At 42.3% G+C, this 21,112-nt stretch overlaps 1 protein-coding gene across 1 annotated transcript in view; it reads right to left on the bottom strand.

Moving 5' to 3' along the window:
* Nucleotides 1-21,112, bottom strand: part of LOC139367558 (phosphatase and actin regulator 3-like) — a 53,518-nt gene that overhangs the window by 5,850 nt on the left and 26,556 nt on the right. The window contains exons 3-7 of the mRNA XM_071105807.1: nucleotides 20,722-20,886; nucleotides 19,684-19,902; nucleotides 18,573-18,792; nucleotides 17,676-17,917; nucleotides 15,509-15,662 (exon numbers count right to left, since the gene is read on the bottom strand). Coding sequence (XP_070961908.1) covers nucleotides 15,509-15,662; nucleotides 17,676-17,917; nucleotides 18,573-18,792; nucleotides 19,684-19,902; nucleotides 20,722-20,886 — 1,000 coding nt within the window. The remainder of the gene's footprint in view (nucleotides 1-15,508; nucleotides 15,663-17,675; nucleotides 17,918-18,572; nucleotides 18,793-19,683; nucleotides 19,903-20,721; nucleotides 20,887-21,112) is intronic.

The raw sequence follows: 21,112 nt of genomic DNA, 5'->3' as shown, positions 1-21,112 counted from the left end.
GGTCGCAAAGTTCAAGGGGGCCGAATACTTTCGCAAGGCACTGTATACTCCTCTGTACACTGGTCATCTCTGTATACCCATCGCAAGACCGACTGGTTGATGCTTATTTATAAAACCCTCTTAGGCCCCACTACCCCCTATCTGAGATATCCACTGCAGCTCTCATCCTCCACATACAACACGCGTGCTGCCAGTCACATTCTGTTAATGGTCCCCAAAGCACACACATCACTGGGTCGCTCCTCATTTTAGTTCGCTGCAGCGACTGGAACAAGCTGCAACAAACACTCAAACTGGACAGTTTTATCTCAATCTCTTAATTCAAAGACTCAATCATGGACACCCTTACTGACAGTTGTGGCTGCTTTGCGTGATGTATTGTTGTCTCTACCCCCTTGCCCTTTGTGCTGTTGTTTGTGCCCAATAATGTTTGTGCCATGTTTTGTGCTGCTACCATATTGTGTTGCTACCATGCTGTGTTTTCATGTGTTACTGCCTTGCTATGTTGTTGACTTTAGGTCTCTCTTTATGTAGTGTTGAGTTGTCTCTCTTTTTGTGATGTGTGTTTTGTCCTATATTTTTATTTTATATATATTTTTTAATCCCAGTCCCCGTCCCCGCAGGAGACCTTTTGGTAGGCCATCATTGTAAATAAGAACTTGTTCTTAACTGACTTGCCTATTTAAATAAAGGTTAAATAAAATAAAAAAATGAGAACAGAGACTTATAATTTCAACAGCCTAACCTTGCCATTTTGTTTGATAAGCTGACGGGTGGAGCTGGGGAACCACTCAAATACATAGGAGTCCATGAGATCAACATGACAGTTAGCATATTTTGAAACTATACATCGTTGACTGAAATGACAACATAAACAAGAAACAGAGTTGAGAGTTTGGCTTATGATATTTTAGACAGCTGTGCTAGGTTCGGACATTTATACAGCATTTATACATTTATAACAATCAATGTCAATACAGACTTGCTACTAGCAATACTGTTGAATAATTCATTAACTTATTTGTCTGATCAAATCGTTTTCCAAGGAACATTAATACAAGGCCATGTTATTTTAGTATTTCCAGAGATGCACAAATTACAGCATTTATTTTTCAGTTTAACATCTAATATTTATTTGTTCTGCATGATTTTATGTAAAGTTTTGTCAGCCTAATACACAATCTTGTGTCAGATATGCTCAATTCAAATCAAACTTGTTTTGTCCAATAAGACATTTATTTGTGAACATGGCAGTATAATAGTCTGTCCTCCACAAAAAAAAAGAACTTGACAACACTAGCCACCAACTACAGTGAGCTCCAATAGTATTGGGACAGTGACAATTTTTTACTTTAGCACTTTGGATTTCAACTGTGATTTGAACCATGATTACAGATAATCCTACATGAATCGTGAATAACGATGAGTGAGTATAGACACACAAATATCATACTCCTCCAAACAATGCTAACCTCCCCTGTTACTGTAATGGTGAGAGGTTAGCATGTCTTGGGTGTATGATATTTGTGTGTCTGTATAAGTCTCTGTTCTCATTTAAAATGTTGTATCTCACTCATAATTATTCACAATTCATTCAGGATTATGTGTAATCAGGGGGGCATCCACATGCATCTATAAGTGTTTAGAAACATATTTTATTCTTTATTCTTATTCTTATTTCTAAACGGTTCACCCAATATCGATGACAATACACTCAAATTAAAGCTGACAGTCTGCACTTTAACCACATAGTCATCGTATCATTTAAAATCTAAAGAGCTGGAGTACAGAGCCAAAAAAACAACACCATTGTCACTGTCCCAATACTTTTGGAGCTCACTGTGTATCCTACATCTGTCACTCCAGTGCGAGTGTGTGATAAAGGCATAACATTTTCAACAAATGAAATGGAGTCACTCTCAAAGCCCCAATGGACGCTATATCACCATGACATTGACCTGGCCGCTGTGTGGCTTATCGACAGTTTCTCGTGGAAGACAATGGATTCTTCCCAGGGAACCCTTGCTACAGTGTAGGCCTAATAACAGCTGTGTGTATGTGCAGAACATTGGCTATTCTTGGCAAAAAAGTAATATCTTAATTTATTTGGAGACGGAAAGTCGAGAGACTAAGCGCTCATTAGATGTTTTGATGTTTCCTACCCTATACATTTCATTTTGACCCAAGGACAGCTGTCTAAGATACAGTACAGTTCAGAACATCTACTTTTCTTGAACATACTGTAGAACATGGGATGATAATGCAGTGTATTGCAGGTGTATAGGTAGGTACCCACTGTCCTGAAATGGCTATTCAGCCAACAATGCGCCTTTTAAAGGCATTTTTCCCAAACATTCGCAGAGACATGGTAAACGCATATCGGCTCAAAAGTAAAGTACCTTAAAAAGTCTGTTATTGTGTAATGCTTTATAACACCCCTTGGATTGAATCCCGGCCTATTCCCAGCTAGCACATTTGGTCCCTTGGAAGTTATTTTGGTTACCATTGGTTCTGGGAACGAAGCAATATGTTTCCCGACCGGTAAAACTGAAGGTTTTTTAAACATTCTGAGAACGGAAGTGATTTTTGACTGTTCCGGGAACGTAACATTTTAGTTTGCAAGGAGGTTTTACTATGGTTCCCTGAAATTTTTCCTGGGAAGTTTAATTTACATTCCGAGAACAGAAATGATAGGTTATTAATTAACTTTCTGAGAACACGTTTCAATAAGACTTAACACTGCTAGCTTCGGTTAATTGTTTTGAACTCCAAGCACAGATAGGACACATGGAAATTAATTTGCTTAGGCATTAATCATGCAAATATATATTTTTTTTATAGTGGCACGGCATCAGTGAGATTTGAACTTATGATCTTCTGTTTTTTAGCCATGGAATTATTCCACTGCGCCACCAGGATGGAGCTAGTTTGCCATGTTTTTTAAACTCATACAAAGTTGTTAATTTTAGGCTATTCAAACAGACCCCGGTTCAAAGGAAACAAGCACTCATTAAGATCAGGTGTGGCCAATTAGTAGGCGGTGGCCAACACACCTGAACACACTTAACAAGATAGAAGAAAGAAAGCATTTGGTTGATGCTGAGAACAGAATGATTATGTTTTTAATGACATTCTTAGAATGTTCTCTGAATGTTACTACAGGTTTTTATGGAACATTTTCTTAATATTCTCGGGAACAATTTGAGAACATGACTTTAAATAGAACCACGAGGAAACTTTTAGGAAACGTTATGCTGAAGTACTGAAATTTCCACAGAATAACGTTGTTTGTTAATGTTCTTGGAACAATGTGAGATTATTATTTTAAATAGAACCATGAGGACACCTGTGGGAAAAGTTATGCTGAAGTACTAAAATTTGCACAGAAGAACATTTGTTTCTTAACGTTCTCTGGACTATTTGTGAACATTCCCAATCTCATTTTGGAAACGTTCCTAGAACATTTCCAAAATGTAAATTAAATGTAACCATGTTTGAACTTTTAGGAAACGTTCTGTTAAAGTATTGAAATACCAAGAAAAAAAGTTTTTTTTTAATCAAGTTCCTTAAATGTGCTGGGAATGTTCCAAAGCCAAGCAACTATCCTGTACCTTTCCGAGAAAGTTGTGGGAAGGTTGTATGCAAAATAACCATAGGACAACCACGCTCCACCAAGCTCTAAGAAACATGGTTCTCAGAATGTTATGTGCTAGATGGGTATTACTCAAATTGTCTAATACTAGTATAAATATGTAAAGCATTGCTTGTGCATGGAGAGAAAAGGATAGACAGCCTTGAGTGGGTGGTTGCAATAGGCATTCGCTTCCTTTTCTCCTTCAGCCACAAATTGGCAGCCAGACTGCAGCGAGCAGTCACAATAAACCAGCTCTCCACAAAACACACCTCTTGCTGGCCCGGAGTCTGGTCGAGCGGGTAATGCTCTTGCCTCCGAAACCATACACTTCCCCTGTAGTGGGGATCCTGGTTCTATTGAGGCATGAACTCTACACATTTCTGCTCCCATTATTTACTCTGTCTCCCTTCTTCTGCTCCTATCCTGTCATAAAAAAAAAGAATGAGTTCGAAATTCCGCTCTTCTTTAAAATGGAAAATCCCCATCTCCTGCATTCTGGCCTACTGTAACTGTATTGCCCTTCCCCCACCATTTCTCCTCACATAACTCCTCAATAACACACATTTGAGGAGGAGTGGGGAGGCGGAGAGATAGGAGTGCACCGTGATGTATTATTCAATAGTCTCCAAGCTAAGAATAGCACCGGTGAAGCGCCACCACAGCAGAAGTGGCAGGCAGAGAGCAGAGTGCTATAGATGGAAAGGTCATCTCACTCTGAGACAACGGACAGGCAAGGTGTCATTATCCCAGTGAGAAGCTAGGACAGCATCTTTTTTTCTGCTTTTTATCTGGCTGGCGGTTTCTCCGACGTGGAAAGAGGCTCAGAAAAAGACGATTCAATCTAAGCTAGCAGTCATCTTGGGAGATCTGAGCTCGGAGTTATAGACTATTTTGTCATTCATTAAGAGTACCGTTGGGAAATAGGCTTTACTCCTCCATTAAGCTTCCCTCTTCTCCACCATCTTTAGGGCTAAATATAGTTGGGCTTTCCCCTCTCTGAAAAAGCGCAGTGTAACCAAAATATGGAGCATGCACGGCAAACGGGCACCTATACAGCGCATTCGAAAAGCATTTAGACCCCTTCCCTTTTTCCTATTTTTTTTAGGTTACAGCCTTATTCTAAAATTGATCAAATATTTGTTGCCCCTCATCAATGTACACACAATACCCCATAACGACAAAGCAAAAACAGGTTTTTAGAAATGTTTTCAAATGTATAAAAATAAAGAAATACCTTATTTACATAACTATTCAGACTCTTTGCTATGAGACTCAAAATTGAGCTCAGGTGCATCCTGTTTCCATTGATCATCCTTGAGATGTTTCTTTCTACCTGTGGTAAATGCAATTGATTGGATATGATTTGGAAAGGCACACATCTGTCTATATAAGGTCCACAGTTGACAGTATTTGTCAGAGCAAAAACCAAGCCATGATGTTGAAGCAATTGTCCGTAAAGCTCAGAGACAGGATTGTGTCAAGGCACATACCTGGGGAAGGCCTCCATCATTCTTAAATGGAAGAAGTTCGGAAGAAGTTGGAAGAAGCTGGCCGCCCGGCCAAACAGAGCAATCGGGGAGAAGGGCCTTGATCAGGGAGTTGACTAAGAACCCGATAGTCACTCTGACAGCTCCAGAGTTCCTCTGTGATGGGAGAACATTCCAGAAGGACAACCATCTCTGCAGCACTCCACCAATCGAACCTTTATGGTAGAGTGGCCAGACGGAAGCCATTCCTCAGTAAAAGGCACATGACAGCCCACTTGGAGTTTGCCAAAATGCACATAAAGGACTATCAGACAATGAGAAACAATATTCTCTGGTCTGATAAAAGCAAGACTGTACTCTTTGGCCTGAATGCCAACCATCATGTCTGTAAGAAACCTGACACTATCCCTACGGTGAAGCGGTGGCAGCATCATGCTGTGGGGATGTTTTTCAGCGGCAGGGACTGGGAGACTAGTCAGGGTCAAGGAAAAGATAAACGGAGCAAAGTACAGAGAAATCCTTTAAGAAAGCCTGCTCAGGACCTCAGACTGTGGCAAGGGTTTACATTCCAACAGGACAACGACTCTATGCACACAGCAAAGACAATGCAGGAGTGACTTCGGAAGTCGCTGAATGTCCTTGAGTGGCCCATCCAGAGCCTTGAACCTGATTGAACATGTCTGGAGAGACCTGAAAATAGCTGTGCAGCGATGCTCCCCATCCAACCTGACAGAGCTTGAGAGGATCTGCAGAGAAGATAGGGAGAAACTCCCCAAATACAGGTGTGCCAAGCTTGTAGCGTCATACCCAATAAGACTTGATGCTATAATCTCTGTCAAAGGTGCTTCAACAAAGTACTGAGAAAAGGGTCTGAATACTTACGCAAATGTAATATTTAAGTTATTTAAGAAAAACCTGTTTTTGCTTTGTCATTATGGGGTATTATTGTGTGTAGGTTGATGAGGGTAAAAAACAATTGAATGAATTTTAGAAAAAGGCTGTAACATGACAAAATGTGGAAAAAGTCCAAGGGGTCTGAATACTTTCCCTATGCACTGTACGCACTAATGGCACCACGTAAAGAAGAAATAAGCAGCTCAGGACCTCAACAAAATGTCTACACTGGTGTTGGAATCGGAACGTTTACCATTTACAGTGGACCTTTTCATATGTGGTCTCTATTTTGTCTGGAGGTAACAGTGGCTATAAAATGGGAGCACAAATTGCAATATAGTAGGATAATCCTACTATGCCTGCCCCTTCCCCTTACCTTTCAATGTTTGCTGATTTCAGTAGTCTGGATAGGTAGGAGCAATGTAGTGGTGGAGCTCCTGTGAGTTATCTTCCACAGTGATCCCTCAGGACTCTAAGTCTTGGTCCTGGAGGCCCACTGTGTATGCATCACATCATAACCAGGCTTAATTCAACGGTCAAAACTAAGACATTTAGGGGGAGAAATGTTAGATGTATAGCGGTCCCCTGAATTTTGTTCAACAGTTCATCTCAATGGTCCTAACAGGACACACGGTTGTTCTCCAAGACCAGGATTTGGTGACAGTTCTTTACACACACAAGACAGAATTTCGCAGAAGCAAATGGCAGTGCACATGACCATTGAGCAAAAATAACTATAATATTTAAAATAGACAGGAAAGCATATTATTCAACAGAAGTTCCAAATACAACTTGCAATTGCATTGTGTGCATCGAATACATCCATTTAAATAAAAAATAAAAATTGCTTTATGTGCAGATTGGTGGTCTTTTGTGTGACTAGCCTACAATGGTGCTCTCAATGTGACCTTCTCCCCAGACAGCTCCACATCTCATTCCCATGCTAGAGGAACCCCCTGTCTTCACAGAGCACACTGCCTGGGGCCTGGGGCTCTTAAGCAAGCCAGAGTCATGCTGCTTTGCTCTGACCTTTTACATAAGGTGTTTGTTTGCAGCTGGTAGTGAATTGTTTTTGTTGTCCACTGACAATATTACACTTTGAGGACCCTGTGGTACGAGCGGGAACTAAGAATAGCCTGAGGTTGATCGTTTCCATGGGTCTGACTGTTAAATATTTTTCTTGAAGATGAGTAGCACTCAACTGTGAGTTGTTACATGGCTGGTTACATAACATGATGGTGTACCCCTAGCTTGACAAAATGGTGATGAGCAACACAGCAGTTATAGTTCTTAAATTCCTTCACATTCTGTCCTTGTACCAAAATGTTGTGTTTTTCTGCAAATAAGAAACCATACAGTACGAGAACATTCTCTAACTGCTTTTGTTTAGAGAAGTGTGATGTATCCACATCCATAGTGTCCCGCTGGCCTACAGGCTAAGACTGTTACTGGAAGTTCAAATTCTAATAACTTCCTGTGAGGGAATGTCTTGTGTGTGGTTGGCACATACAGTAAACCAAAACAGTACACAAACACAAATGAGGCAAAAGAAAACAGGAAATTCAGGATTCCGGATTTCTTATCTTTAACTCTCCAGGAACATTCTTGAAATCAAAGATGTTTTGCTCTTGAGAAGGAATCTGGGTATTTTACCACCATAGTGAACCACGTTCTAATTGTATAACTCAGGTCCACAAAATAACCACATTTCAAGTTTGCAGGATCTTACTCCAATTGGTGATGAAATCTCTCTTCCTCAACTAGGGATTGGTTTGGTCAAGACCTTGATTAGTTCAATCAGCTGGTTTAGCACCTGGCCGCTGTAAAATTAATCCAACACAATAGAGCGACTGATCCGGGATCAGGATCGGCCGAGTCCAAGCATCAATTCCAAAGTATGTACAAAACAATGTCAGATTAACTGACGGACGCAAATCAAGTCAATGCAAGCCAAGGAGGTAATCCTCCTAGATCAGATCGTCTTTCTCACCTCCACTCTAAACCCTCCACTGTTCAACATTACATAACCACTACCATTAAGTTTACATTTTCATCCCTTCCTAACACTCATTGTTCAGACTCTCCACTCATGGACATTCATAGGTGAACAATTTGTCAATGTGCCCATGAACAAGGCACTTAACCCTATTTGCTCCTGTAAGTCGCTCTGGAATTTACTGTATTTATATTGACATTCATATGCAATCAATATCAATGGTGTGGTCTTATGTCCCGAAAGAGCCTTCAGGTTAATATCTTCCATCCAGACCTGGGTTCAAGAACTATTTAAATCATTTTTCAAATACTTTATTTGTGATTACCAGTAGAATAGTTCCAGACCTGCAAATCCTACCCATATTGCAGGCATTTTAAAGATTTCAAATAGTATTTGAACCCAGGTCTGCTTACATACATTCTAGGGCCGCCCAACTCAACTGGCGGACCGTGGTCCAGACCCGGACCCAGAGAACCGGACAACATTGCATTTTGTTATATAAAAGTCAATCCATTGTTTCTAGACAGCTTTTTAAAAAAAATCAACCGGACGCATTGGGCCTCTAACTCAGCAACCTCTTTTTCTCACTCTCTCTCTCTTTCTCCCGAAGCAACACCCGTCTCTACTAGTGCCCCGTCTAATCCATTCGAGTGGTTATATGCAAGTACAAGAGGCGTTTTACCCAATCACATTAATCCAAATATCCTCTGCGGAACCTTGGGACAAGCAGGCGGAAATAAACAGAAATATTTAACCGCGGTTCAACTGTAAATATCACAGACAGGAGCTTAGTTACCTTTATCTTTCTTAATATGGCTTGTTAAAAAAAAAGTTGACTCTGAAAACCGTATATTCAAAGACGAGTGACGGAACAGTAGTCATTCTCCCCGCAACTAGCACAAAACCAATGTGCCTGATATGCAGTGAGTCCGTAGCTCTCGTGAAAAGTGCCAATGTTAAACGCCATTATGGCACCAGGCATAATAAATGAGATCAGACGTATCCCCTGAACACGGAGGTGAGAACAAACAACTCAAATCCCAATATGAGAAGTCCACTAAAGTCCTTGTCAATTCCCTTACAGCCCAACAACATGCAATGGAGTGTTCACTGAGGATAGTTTGGGTTTGGGGAAAAGGAAGAATAATTCAGACGCTGAGATGGTAAAAGAATGCGCATGTGTGAAGTTGCTGACACCTTGCTTTAAGGTAAACAAAAATATGACCTCGGGGAAAAATCAAACAGATCCCACTGTCAGATTCCACAGCAACGAGGAGAACTGAAATATGAGCTGAAGATTTAACTTCACAAGTTGATGAGGCCATTCAGAATGCACCATGCATTTCATTAGCTGTGGATGAATCAACAGATAACACTGATAATGTCCAGTTTCTGGTGTTTGTCAGATTTTATAACGAAACAAAGAAGGAATTCTGTGAGGATCTGTTGGGCTTAACACATCTGGAAGCACACACACGGGAGAGGATATCCATGAGGTCATCAAAGGGAAGTTGACAAAAAGGGGGAGAGATTTCAATTTGTTTTCATTTAAGGGGCTTTATGGGAAACATGTTTACATTGCCAAAGCAAGTGAAACAGATAATAAACAAAAGTGAAATAAACAATAAAACATTAACAGTAAACATTACACTGACAAAAGTTCCAAAAGAATAAAGACATTTCAAATGTCATATTATGTCTATATACAGTGTTATAATGATGTGCTAATTAAAGTACAAAGGGAAAATAAATAAACACAAATATAGGTTGTATTTACGATGGTGTTTGTTCTTCACTGGTTGTCCTTTTCTTGTGGCAACAGGTCGCAAATCTTGCTGCTGTGATTGCACACTGGTATTTCACCCAATAGAAATGGGAGTTTATCTAAATTGGATTTGTTTTCAAATTCTCTGTGGGTCTGTGTAATCTGACGGAAGTATGTGTCTCTAATATGGTCATACATTTGGCAGCTCAATTTCTACCTCATTTTGTGGGCAGTGTGCACATAGCCTGTCTTCTCTTGAGAGCCAGGTCTGTCTTCAGCGGCCTTTCTCAATAGCAAGGCTATGCTCACTGAGTCTGTACATAGTCAAGGATTTCCTTAATTTTGGGTCAGTCACAGTGGTCAGGTATTCTGCCACTGTGTACTCTCTGTTTAGGGCCAAATAGCATTCTAGTTTGCTCTGTTTTTTTGTAAATTATTTTCAATGTGTCAAGTAACAGAATTCTATTTGGCCCTAAATAGAGAGTACACAGTGGCAGAGCCCCAGGACCAGCTTGCTTAGGGGGCTCTTCTCCAGGTTAATTTCTTTGTAGAATTTAACGTCTCTTTTCTGGATTTTGATAACTGGCAGGTATTGGCCTAATTCTGCTCTTCATGCATTATTTGGTGTTTTACGTTGTACACTGAGGATATTTTTGCAGAATTCTGAATGCAGAGTCTCAATTTGGTGTTTTTCTCATTTTGTGAATTCTTGGTTGATGAGTTGACTCCAGACCTCACAACCATAAAGGGCAATGGTTTCTATAACTGATTCAAGTATTTAGCCCGCCCGACTAGCATCACTACTCTGGACGGTTCTGACCTAGAATATGTGGACAACTACAAATACCTAGGTGTCTGGCTAGACTGTAAACTCTCCTTCCAGGCTCATATCAAACATCGCCAATCCAAAATCAAATCTAGAATCGGCTTCCTATATCGCAACAAAGCCTCCTTTACTCACGCCGCCAAACTTACCCTAATAAAACTGACTATCCTACTGATCCTCGACTTCGGCGATGTCATATACAAAATAGCTTCCAATACTCCACTCAGCTAATTGGATGTAGTCTATCACAGTGCCATCCGTTTTGTTACCAAAGCGCCTTCTTATACCACCCACCACTGCGACCTGTATGCTCTAGTCGGCTGTCCCTCGCTACATATTCGTCGCCAGACCCACTGGCTCCAGGTCATCAATAAGTCTATGCTAGGTAAAGCCTTATCTCAGCTCACTGGTCACGATAACAACACCCACCCGTAGCACGCGCTCCAGCAGGTATATCTCACTGGTCATCCCCAAAGCCAACACCTCCTTTGGCTGCCTTTCCTTCCAGTTCTCTGCTGCCAGGGATTTGAACGAATCGCTGAAGCTGGAGACTTACATTTCCCTCACTAACTTTAAACATCAGCTATTTGAGCAGCTAACCGGTCGCTGCAGCTGTACATAGTCCATCTGTAAATAGCCCACCCAATCTACCTACCTCATCCCCATATTGTTTTTATTTACTTTGCTGCTCTTTTGCACACCAGTATCACTACTTACACACCATCATCTGCTAATCATCATCTGCTCATCTATCACTACAGTGTTAATCTGCTAAATTGTAATTACTTTGCTACTTTGCTACTATGGCCTATTTATTGCCTTACCTCCTCCTTCTATTGTGTTATTGACTGTATGCTTGTTTATTCCATGTGTAACACTGTGTTGTTGTTTGTGTCGCACTGCTTTGCTTTATCTTGGCCAGGGCGCAGTTGTAAATGAGAACTTGTTCTCAACTAGCTTACCTGGTGAAATAAAAAAATATATATATTTTTTTACCAGATCCTAATTGGTATGTCGAATTGTATGTTCCTTTTGATGCCATTGAAGGCCCTTCTTGCCTTGTCTCAGATCGTTCACAGCTTTGTCGTAGTTACCTGTGGCGCTGATGTTTAGGCCAATGTATGTATCATTTTTTGTGTGCTCTAGGGCAATGGTGTCTAGATGGAATTTGTATTCGTGGTCCTGGCAGCTGGACCTTTTTTGGAACACCATTATTTTTGTCTTACTGAGATTTACTGTCAGGGCCCAGGTCTGACAGAATCTGTGCAGAATATCTAAGTGCTGCTGTGTCCTGGATGGCAGGTAGTTTGACCCCGGTGATACATTGGGCAGGCCGCACCACCCTCTGGAGTGCCCTGCGGTTGAGGGCGGTGCAGTTGCCGTACCAAGCGGTGATACAGCCCGACAGGATGCTCTCAATTGCGCATCTGTAAAATCTTGTGAGGGTTATAGGTGCCAAGCCAAATTTATTCAGCTTCCTGAGGTTGAAGAGGTGCCTTCTTCACCACACTGTCTGTGTGGGTGGACAATTTCAGTTTGTCCGTGATGTGTACACCGAGGAACTTGAAGCTCTCCACGTTCTCCACTGCGGTCCCGTAGATGTGTCTCCTTTATTTTGTTGACGTTGGGTGAGATGTTATTTTCCTGGCACCACACTCCCAGGGCCCTCACCTCCTCCCTGTAGGCTGTCTCGTCATTGTTCGTAATCCGGCCTACTACTGTTGTGTCGTCTGCAAACTTGATGATTGAGTTGGAGGCGTGCGTGGCCACGCAGTCATGGGTGAACAGGGAGTACAGGAGGGGGCTGAGCACGCATCCTTGCGGGGAGGATCAGCAAAGTGGAAGTGTTGTTTCCTACCTTCCCCACCTGGGGGAGGCCCGTCAGGAAGTCCAGGACCCAGTTGCACAGGGCAGGGTTCAGACCCAGAGTACAGACTCAAGCTTAATGATGAGCTTGGAGGGTACCATGGTGTTGAATGCTGAGCTATAGTCAATGAACACCATTCTTACATAGGTAGTCCTCTTGTCCAGATTGACAAGTGCAGTGTACAGTGTGATGGCAATTGTATCGTCTGTGGATCTTTTGGGGCGATAAGCAAATTGAAGTAGTCTAGGGTGTCAGGTAAGGTAGAGTTGATATGATCCTTGACTAGTCTCTCAAAGCACTTCATGACGAAAGAAGTGAGTGCTACGGGGTGATAGTCAATTAGTTCAGTTATCTTTGCTTTCTTGGGTACAGTAACAATGTTGGACATCTTGAAGCATGTGGGAACAGTAGACTGGGATAGGGAGAGATTAAATATGTCCTTAAACACTCCAGCCAGCTAGTTTGGGCATGCTCTGGGGAAGCAGCTAGGGATGCCGTCTGGGCCGGCAGCCTTGCGAGGGTTAACACACTTAAATGTCTTACTCACATTGCCCATGGAGAAGGAGATCCCTTGGTGCCGGTCCTTGGTAGCGGACCACGTCGGTGGCACTGTGTTATCCTCAACGCAGGCAAAGAAGGTGTTTAGCTTGTCCGGGAACAAGACGTTGTCCGGGACGTGGCTGGTTTTCCCTTTGTATACCGTGATTGTCTGTAGACCCTGTCACATAGGTCTCGTGTGTGAGCCATTGAATTGCGACTCCACTTTGTCTCTGTACTGACGTTTTGCCTGTTTGATTGCCTTGCAGAGGGAATAACTACACTGTTTGTATTCAGCCATATTCCCAGTCACCTTGCCATGTTTAAATGCGATTGTTCACGCTTTCAGTTTTGTGTGAATGCTGCCATCTGTCCGGTTTCTGGTTAGGGTAGGTTTAAATAGTCACAGTGGGTACAACATCTCCCATACACTTCTTGATAAACTCAGTCACCGTATCAGTGTATTCGTGTATGTTGTTCTTGGAGGCTACCCGGGACAAATCCCATTCCGCGTGATCAAAACAATCTTGAAGCGTGTATTCCGATTGGTCAGACCAGCGTTGAATAGTCCTTAGCACAGGTACTTCCTGTTTGAGTATCTGCCTATAGGAAGGGAGGAGCAAAATGGAGTCGTGATCAGATTTGCTGAAGGGAGGGGGAGGGCCTTGTATGCATCCCGGAAGTTGGAGTAGAAGTGGTTGAGTGTTTTAGCAGTGCGAATACTACGAACAATGTTTTGTTGGAACGTGGGTAACGTTTTTCTCAAATTTGCTTTTTTTAAATCCCCAGCTACAATAAATGCAGCCTTAGGATATGTGGTTTCCAGTTTTCATAAAGTCCAGTGAAGTTCTTTGAGGGCCGTCGTGGTATCGGCTTGCGGGGGAATATACACGGCTGTGACTATAACCAAAGATAATTCTATTGGGAGGTAATACGGTCGGCATTTGATTGTGAGGTATTCTATGTCGGGTGAACAAAAGGACTTGAGTTCCTGTATGTTATCACAATCAAATCATGAGTAGTTAATCATGAAACATGCACCCCCACCCATCTTCTTCCCGGATAGATATATTTTCATGTCTGCGCGATGAACTGAGAACACAACTGGCTGTACGGACTCAGACAGTATATCCCGAGAGAGCCATGTTTCTATGAAACAGAGTATGTTACAATCCCTGATATCTCTCTGGAAGGAAATCCTCGCCCTGAGCTCATCAACTTTATTATCCAGAGACTGAACATTAGCGAGTAATAGACTTTGGAAGCGGTGGGTGTTGCGCTTGCAGTGTTTTGGAACAGCCTCTGGAATCAGTTAAATTGCCCTGGGGGGTACGAACAAAGGATCCGATTCGGGAAAGTCGTATTCTTGGTCGTAATGTTGGTAATGCTGGTGAATTATCTCCAGGGAGAACTTGTCCACTTCCCCAATGTTCTGGTGCAAACGCAGGGAGACAAAGCTGTTCCCATGTTGATTTCTTCCAGAAGCTGATGGATAACTTCAAGGCTCGCTTTAATGATTTCACTTTGGAAGAGAACTGCTTCTGCTCATTGTCAGAAGAAGCAAAACAGATCTTCAGGTGGGTAGATGTTAAATCACTATAAATGGAGTGATGGACCCTGTCACGTTCTGGGAAAGATAATGCCTGCAGCTGATGCCCATGTTCTCAAGAAACTGGCACTAAATCCTGACCATGTTTGGCTCCACATACAGCGGTTAATCAGCCGTCTCCACAATTAACTTCATTAAAAACAAGTACCGCACCAGGCTCACAAATGAACACCTGCACCAGTGTCTGAGTTGCTCTCACACCATTTGTGCCTAAGTTCAAAGCATTGGCAGGAGACAGAAAGTGTAATTTCTCTCATTAATGCAGGACAAGGCCCAGATAGACTTATACATGAATATTGCATGGCCCACAGTGACGTTCTGTGCATTAAGATTATTATTTTTGTTCAACATTTTTTTTTTTTTACGTTGTTCTTCAGAAAACATGCACTTTATTTTATTTAAATGTTTTGTTCCTCAGCAATGTTGATGCAATTTTGCACATGTTTACATTTGAAAGAAATTCTTAGTCTCATTTAATGTACATTTTATATAACAACATGTTTCCTAAGTCCTAGATGACTATGTTTGTTACTACGCTGTACCAGTGCTGATAAAGGACAATATCCATCCGTACCTTTGCCATCTAGGGAATTTGTGTCACTGGACCTTCTCAATTAGTAGTACCCCTGTTCTAGGGTAGGAAAGATGTTGAAGAGGTGTCATAGAGGTCGGCCTACAGGATGTGATCTAGATGGGATTTTCTCAATTGGCCTTTTCGGCATTCATCGCTCCTTGCCTCCTTCCAACCATATTGGACAAGAAGATCCAAGGTCCCTTTCCTTGGACCTTCTTCTCCAATGCCTTTTGAGAAAAAGGGGTGACGAGACGATGTGAGGTATTATGGAAAGATGAAGTGAGAAAGGAGTGGGTGAGGAGAGAAGATGACTACTTACTTGGCGAGTTTCATCTCGATCTGCTGGCGTATATCCTGACGCTCCTGTTCGGTCCGTGCCGGGAAGATATTCCGGTCTTCCAGCTCCTCCTTGCTGGGCCGATTCCGAAGCTTCACCGTCAACAGCTCCTTCCTTAGCCTGCGAGGTAGTGTACCTGCACACACACACACAAACGGCATCAGCGATCACTTCAAGATCACTCTCACAGGACAGAAACCTAACCTAAAATGTTCACACGCAACTTAAACCTTCTTGTAAATCACGTGGACCTCTCAAGTTTAGGAGAGTCCATAATGCCCACCAAAAAAAACCCAAGCTTTTTACATTTGTCAGATTAAAACTGCTGTGTCTGCCATTTGTGTCTGTCTGTTTTCCCCCCAAAAGTTTAACACAGGAGTTAGAAAGTTAAAAAATGAAAGTCTATTTTTGAATTGTTATACAGTTGAAGTCAGAAGTTTACATACACTTATGTTGGAGTCATTAAAACTCGTTTTTCAACCACTCCACAAATTTCTTGTTATACTATAGTTTTGGCAAGTCGGTTAGGACATCTATTTTGTGCATGACACAAGTCATTTTTCCAACAATTGTTTACAAACAGATTATTTAACTTATAAGTCACTGTATCGCAATTCCAGGGGGTCAGAAGTTTGCATTCACTAAGTTGACTGTGCCTTTAAACAGCTTGGAAAATTCCAAAAAATGATGTCATGGATTTAGAAGCTTCTGATAGGCTAATTGACATCATTTGAGTCAATTTGAGGTGTACCTGTGGATGTATTTCAAGGCCTACCTTCAAACTCTGTGCCTCTTTGTTTGGGAAAATCAAATGAAATCAGCAAATACCTCAGAAACCAAATTGTAGACCTCCACAAGTCTGGTTCATCCTTGGGAGCAATTTCCAAACGCCTGAAGGTACCACGTTCATCTGTACAAACAATAGTATGCAAGTATAAACACCATGGGACCACGCAGCCGTCATACCACTCAGGAAGGAGACGCGTTCTATCTCCTAGAGATGAACGTAGTTTGGTGCGAAAAGTGCAAATCAATCCCAGAACAACAGCAAAGGACCTTGTGAAGATGCTGGAGGAAACAGGTACAAAAGTATCTATATCCACAGTAAATAGAGTCCTATGTCAACATAACCTGAAAGGCCGCAAGCCTCAGCAAGGAAGAAGCCACTGCTCCAAAACCGCCATAAAAAAAGCCAGACTACGGTTTGCAACTGCACATGGGGACAAAGATCGTACTTTTTGGAGAAATGTCCTCTGGTCTGATGAAACAAAAGTAGAACTGTTTGGCCATAATGACCATCGTTATGTTTTGAGGAAAAGGGGGAGGCTTGCAAGCCGAAGAACACCATCCCAACCGTGAAGCATGGGGGTGGCAACATCATGTTGTGGGGGTGCTTTGCTGCAGAAGGGACTGGTGTACTTCACGAAATAGATGGCTTCATGAGAGAGGAAAATTACGTGGATATATTGAAGCAACATCTCAAGACATCAGTCAGGAAGTTAAAGCTTGGTCGCAAATGGGTCTTCCAAATGGACAATGACCCCAAGCATACTTCCAAAGTTGTGGCAAAATGTCTTAAGGACAACAAAGTCAAGCTATTGGAGTGGCCATCACAAAGCCCTGACCTCAATCCTATAGAAAATCTGTGGGCAGAACTGAAAAAGCGTGTGTGAGCAAGGAGGCCTAAAAACCTGACTCAGTTACACCAGCTCTGTCAGAAGGAATGGGCCAAAATTCACCCAACTTATTGTGGGAAGCTAGTGGAAGGCTACCCAAAACATTTGATTCAAGTTAAACAATTTAAAGGTAATGCTACTAATTGAGTGTATGTACATTTCTGACCCACTGGGAACGTGATGAAAGAAATATAAGATTAAATAAATCATTCTCTCTACTATTATTCTGACATTTCACATTCTTAAAATTAAGAGGTGATCCTAACTGACCTAAGACAGGGAATGTTACTAGGATTAAATGTCAGGAATTGTGAAAAACTGAGTTTAAATGTATTTGGCTAAGGTGTATCTAAACTTCCGACTTCAACTGTATATTGCTTGGGAATTAGTTTAACAAGGGGGATGTCATTAATCTATGTTGTTCATTTGGTGGATATCATTGTATGCGATCTTTCCTTTAAGAATGGACACACCGGAGATGACAGAGTCGTTCCAGTCGTCCTGATCATGGGGGAGGCCCGAGCTGTCGGAGAAGCACTGGTCCAGCCGCACGTTCTCCTTGTTCTCCTCCGCCTCCATCTTCCTCTCCGCTTGGTGGAGCCAGTCGACAAAGCCACCACCCGCCACCGACTGATTCTCCGAGCTGGAGGAGCGAGAGATCCGCCCGTCAGATCGCCGCCAAGGGGGCGAGCACGGCTCAGCAGGCCCATGCACACTGAGGGGACACGGGAGGGAGGAGGGAATGTGGGGGTTAACAGAACAGGGGGGGTTAATGGATGGGTGAGCAAGGCAGTGCAGGTCTTATGGGAGGTAGCATTGGGTCAATTTGAAAGGTAACAGGTAGGAGTTAACATGGATGGGTGAGCATGTGGTGAAGATACCATAGGAGTGAACACTGGGTTCTTCAATTATGAGATAGTGAAAATGCAACATGGCGGTAGTAAGCTAATTGGCTGCAACATCACTGAAAGGAATGATGTTGAGGTTAGATGTGGGGTTGAACATTAAATAACGCTTTACTCAACACCAGTAGGTATAATGCATTATGATTCAGTTATAATGCATTGTAAGATATGAGAATGTCTAGTCGCATGTGTGACAGTGTTTATAATGTCTTATCATCGTCTCATAATGAGCCTGACTAAATACCAGCCATTTTGAGTCAGTGGAACTGTTGATACAGAGACCTAACATATTATAATAAACTTTATTTTAAGACATTATAAAGGCTCATATATGCTTATAACAAGTTATAAAGAATTCTACCCACAGGCTTTAAGTTTTACCAAACATTAGAGACAACATGAATGCCCGGTCACATGATGGGGAGATTATATGGCTGTTTGCTGTGAATGGGTTGTGCCCCTCACCTTTCTTGCCGATTCGCCTTTGAGGCAAAGGCTCGTTGTAGTTCTTCCATGATACAGCTAGGGGGCATTGGAGGGTGCATAATATTGGTGAGGTGAGGAGACCCTGAGGGGTTGGAGTGGGGCCCTCGCAGGGACACCATGGGGGCCAGGCTCTCGGGAGCCCTGGGGGGCTCCTTAGGCAGGAAAGAGTTGGCCAAGTGTGAGGACACAGGGGATGGGTCTGAGGGGCAAAGAAAGACAAAGGTCAGGTATCTACTGTATTTGATCTTTGCATGGGCCAGCACCAGCCGAGCGAGCCGAGTTCGGAACAACTGAATGTATGGGTCTTAGAAGTCGTTTTCAGAATCAAACATGCTTCCCAGAAATAACATGGTCCATGTTGTAGAACGTGTATTTTGATTGCCGATGTTTGGCATTTATCAGAGTACCATCAGGTAGCCTGATTTCAGATGTAACCATGTAAACAGGATTATTAGGGAAATCGGCCTCCTTGCAAAGCATGTAAACGCTTTATTTGAACTATTATATTCATCTGACTATCCACCATAATCGCATGCTCAATGTGAATTTTAAAAACTCTTACTCTCGTGGTATGGGTGGTCCATCCTCTTCATGCACAGATGTGTGATCCTTTGGTGTGTTGTGTACAGTATAGGTAGCAGATGTCAGCTAGTTAGCTGTGTGTGCTAGTAGTACCCATCATGCCATGACAAAGTAGTATTACCCTCAGCCAAACAAAACTATTGGTAAGGTAATGGTAGGAAGGAAGCATGCTAGCTTTTGTAGTTTTGTGTCATTGGTGATGTGAGATTGAATCCTGGTCGGCCGTACATGGATGGTCTCCGTCACATGTTTTTGGGTGTTTGTGTGCTTGTACATGTGGGGTTCACACTATCCTTGTCTGAGTGTGCAGTGCAGTACATGTGTATGTATTTGCAGGCCGATGTGTTTTGGCATGATGGTCCCTTCCTAATTATATACTCCAACCGGGTTAATTCCATTTCAATCAATTCCAATTTTTCTCAATGCTTTTCAATGAGGAAAAATTGGAATCGTAATGAGCTCGATTCGAATTGACCCCTACCCTGATACACTACACTCGTCTACTCACCCTCGCCACTGCTCAGCTGTGGCATCACCGGTTTGGCCGCTACTGGAGGTGGCGTGGTTCCTCGAGGTATTTCCTCTTCTAGTCTCTCCTCCGTCTCCTCTATGCCCTCCTGGACCTCGTCGGAGGCATCGGCACTAGGCTTCGCCTCCTCTTCTCCCTCCTCTTCTGTTTTCTGACTGCTCTCCTCCTCTGGCTCACAATCCTCTGGAGGCGCAGCCGCTGAAAGACATTTGTTTAATTGAGTTAAATCAAAGTTTAATCAGGTGCCACCATTTACAGTGAGATAGTTGTTGTCAGTGAATGAACCATGCTATTATAAGTACCATTCTGGTTGTTTATACATTATCTCTGTTGCCCCCTAGTGGCTCTAGTGAGTATCATGTGGCTAAACGTAACCTACTTTGAATAATTTGTACAGTATAAGAACATGAATAATAAAATGGTGATTTCTCCATATCATAGATCATGTATCTTGAGTTTTTCCTATTGTAAATACTATCAAAAGTGTATTAATAATTGTTCACAATTATAAAGAAAAAATAAAATAGTGGTTAGAAGATATATTTTGAAAGTCTATATAGTCCCTTTGACATGCCTATAAACTATTATCAAAGATACACACAAAGGATTCAGTCGAATTCCATGGCCCTCTGTAAGTTTGATTACTCTGAAATGTGTCACTGGCTAAAGCAATACGGTTGATGGTAGACTTCACGGCTATCCTATCCTGTGTCAAATAATTTATCTTCTTCTAAAGGAGTACAAAACATAAAAGGCTAAGTTCAGTACATTCAGCTCATATTCATAATTTGATTTAGAATCCAGAATGCTGGAGTATATAGCCCAAATTTAAAAAAAAATGCTTCGCTGTGAAAATACTGAGGACTGTAGCTCCACCTTGCCCTATGACAGGCTAGGAGGTGGAAGTTTCATCATATATACCAATCAAATCCTCTCAGATCTCCATAAGTGCATAATAACCCATAGGATTTAGGATTGGGTCTTAGTTTTCTTTGTAGGGTTGTTGGGCTGTCCTACCTGGCGGGGGGAGTTCCTCCTCTGGGCCCAGGTACTCCACACTGCTGACCGTGAGAGTGGCACTGAGAGACCCCCCAAAACTCCCCAACATGACTGTCCCGTCTGAGGAGCCCTGCAAGGGGGAGCCGGGCTCGGGAGAGATGCACCCACTGGACAATGCCACATCTGCAGGGAGACAACATACAATACATGCAGTATTCTACAAAGTTGTACCTTCTATTTCACGCTCATGGTCTCCATAGCATGACTACATTACATTACATTACATTTGACCACACCCCTTTAGATTTAAACAAAACTTTCCATACATACAGTGCCTTCTGAAAGTTTTCAGACCCCTTGACTTTTTCAAAATTTTGTTAAGTTACAGCCTTACTCAAAAAAGGGAATG

Source organism: Oncorhynchus clarkii, chromosome 16 (genome assembly GCF_045791955.1).
Source record: "Oncorhynchus clarkii lewisi isolate Uvic-CL-2024 chromosome 16, UVic_Ocla_1.0, whole genome shotgun sequence".
Classification (NCBI taxonomy): domain Eukaryota; kingdom Metazoa; phylum Chordata; class Actinopteri; order Salmoniformes; family Salmonidae; genus Oncorhynchus; species Oncorhynchus clarkii.
This window is presented reverse-complemented; position numbering and strand designations above follow the sequence as displayed.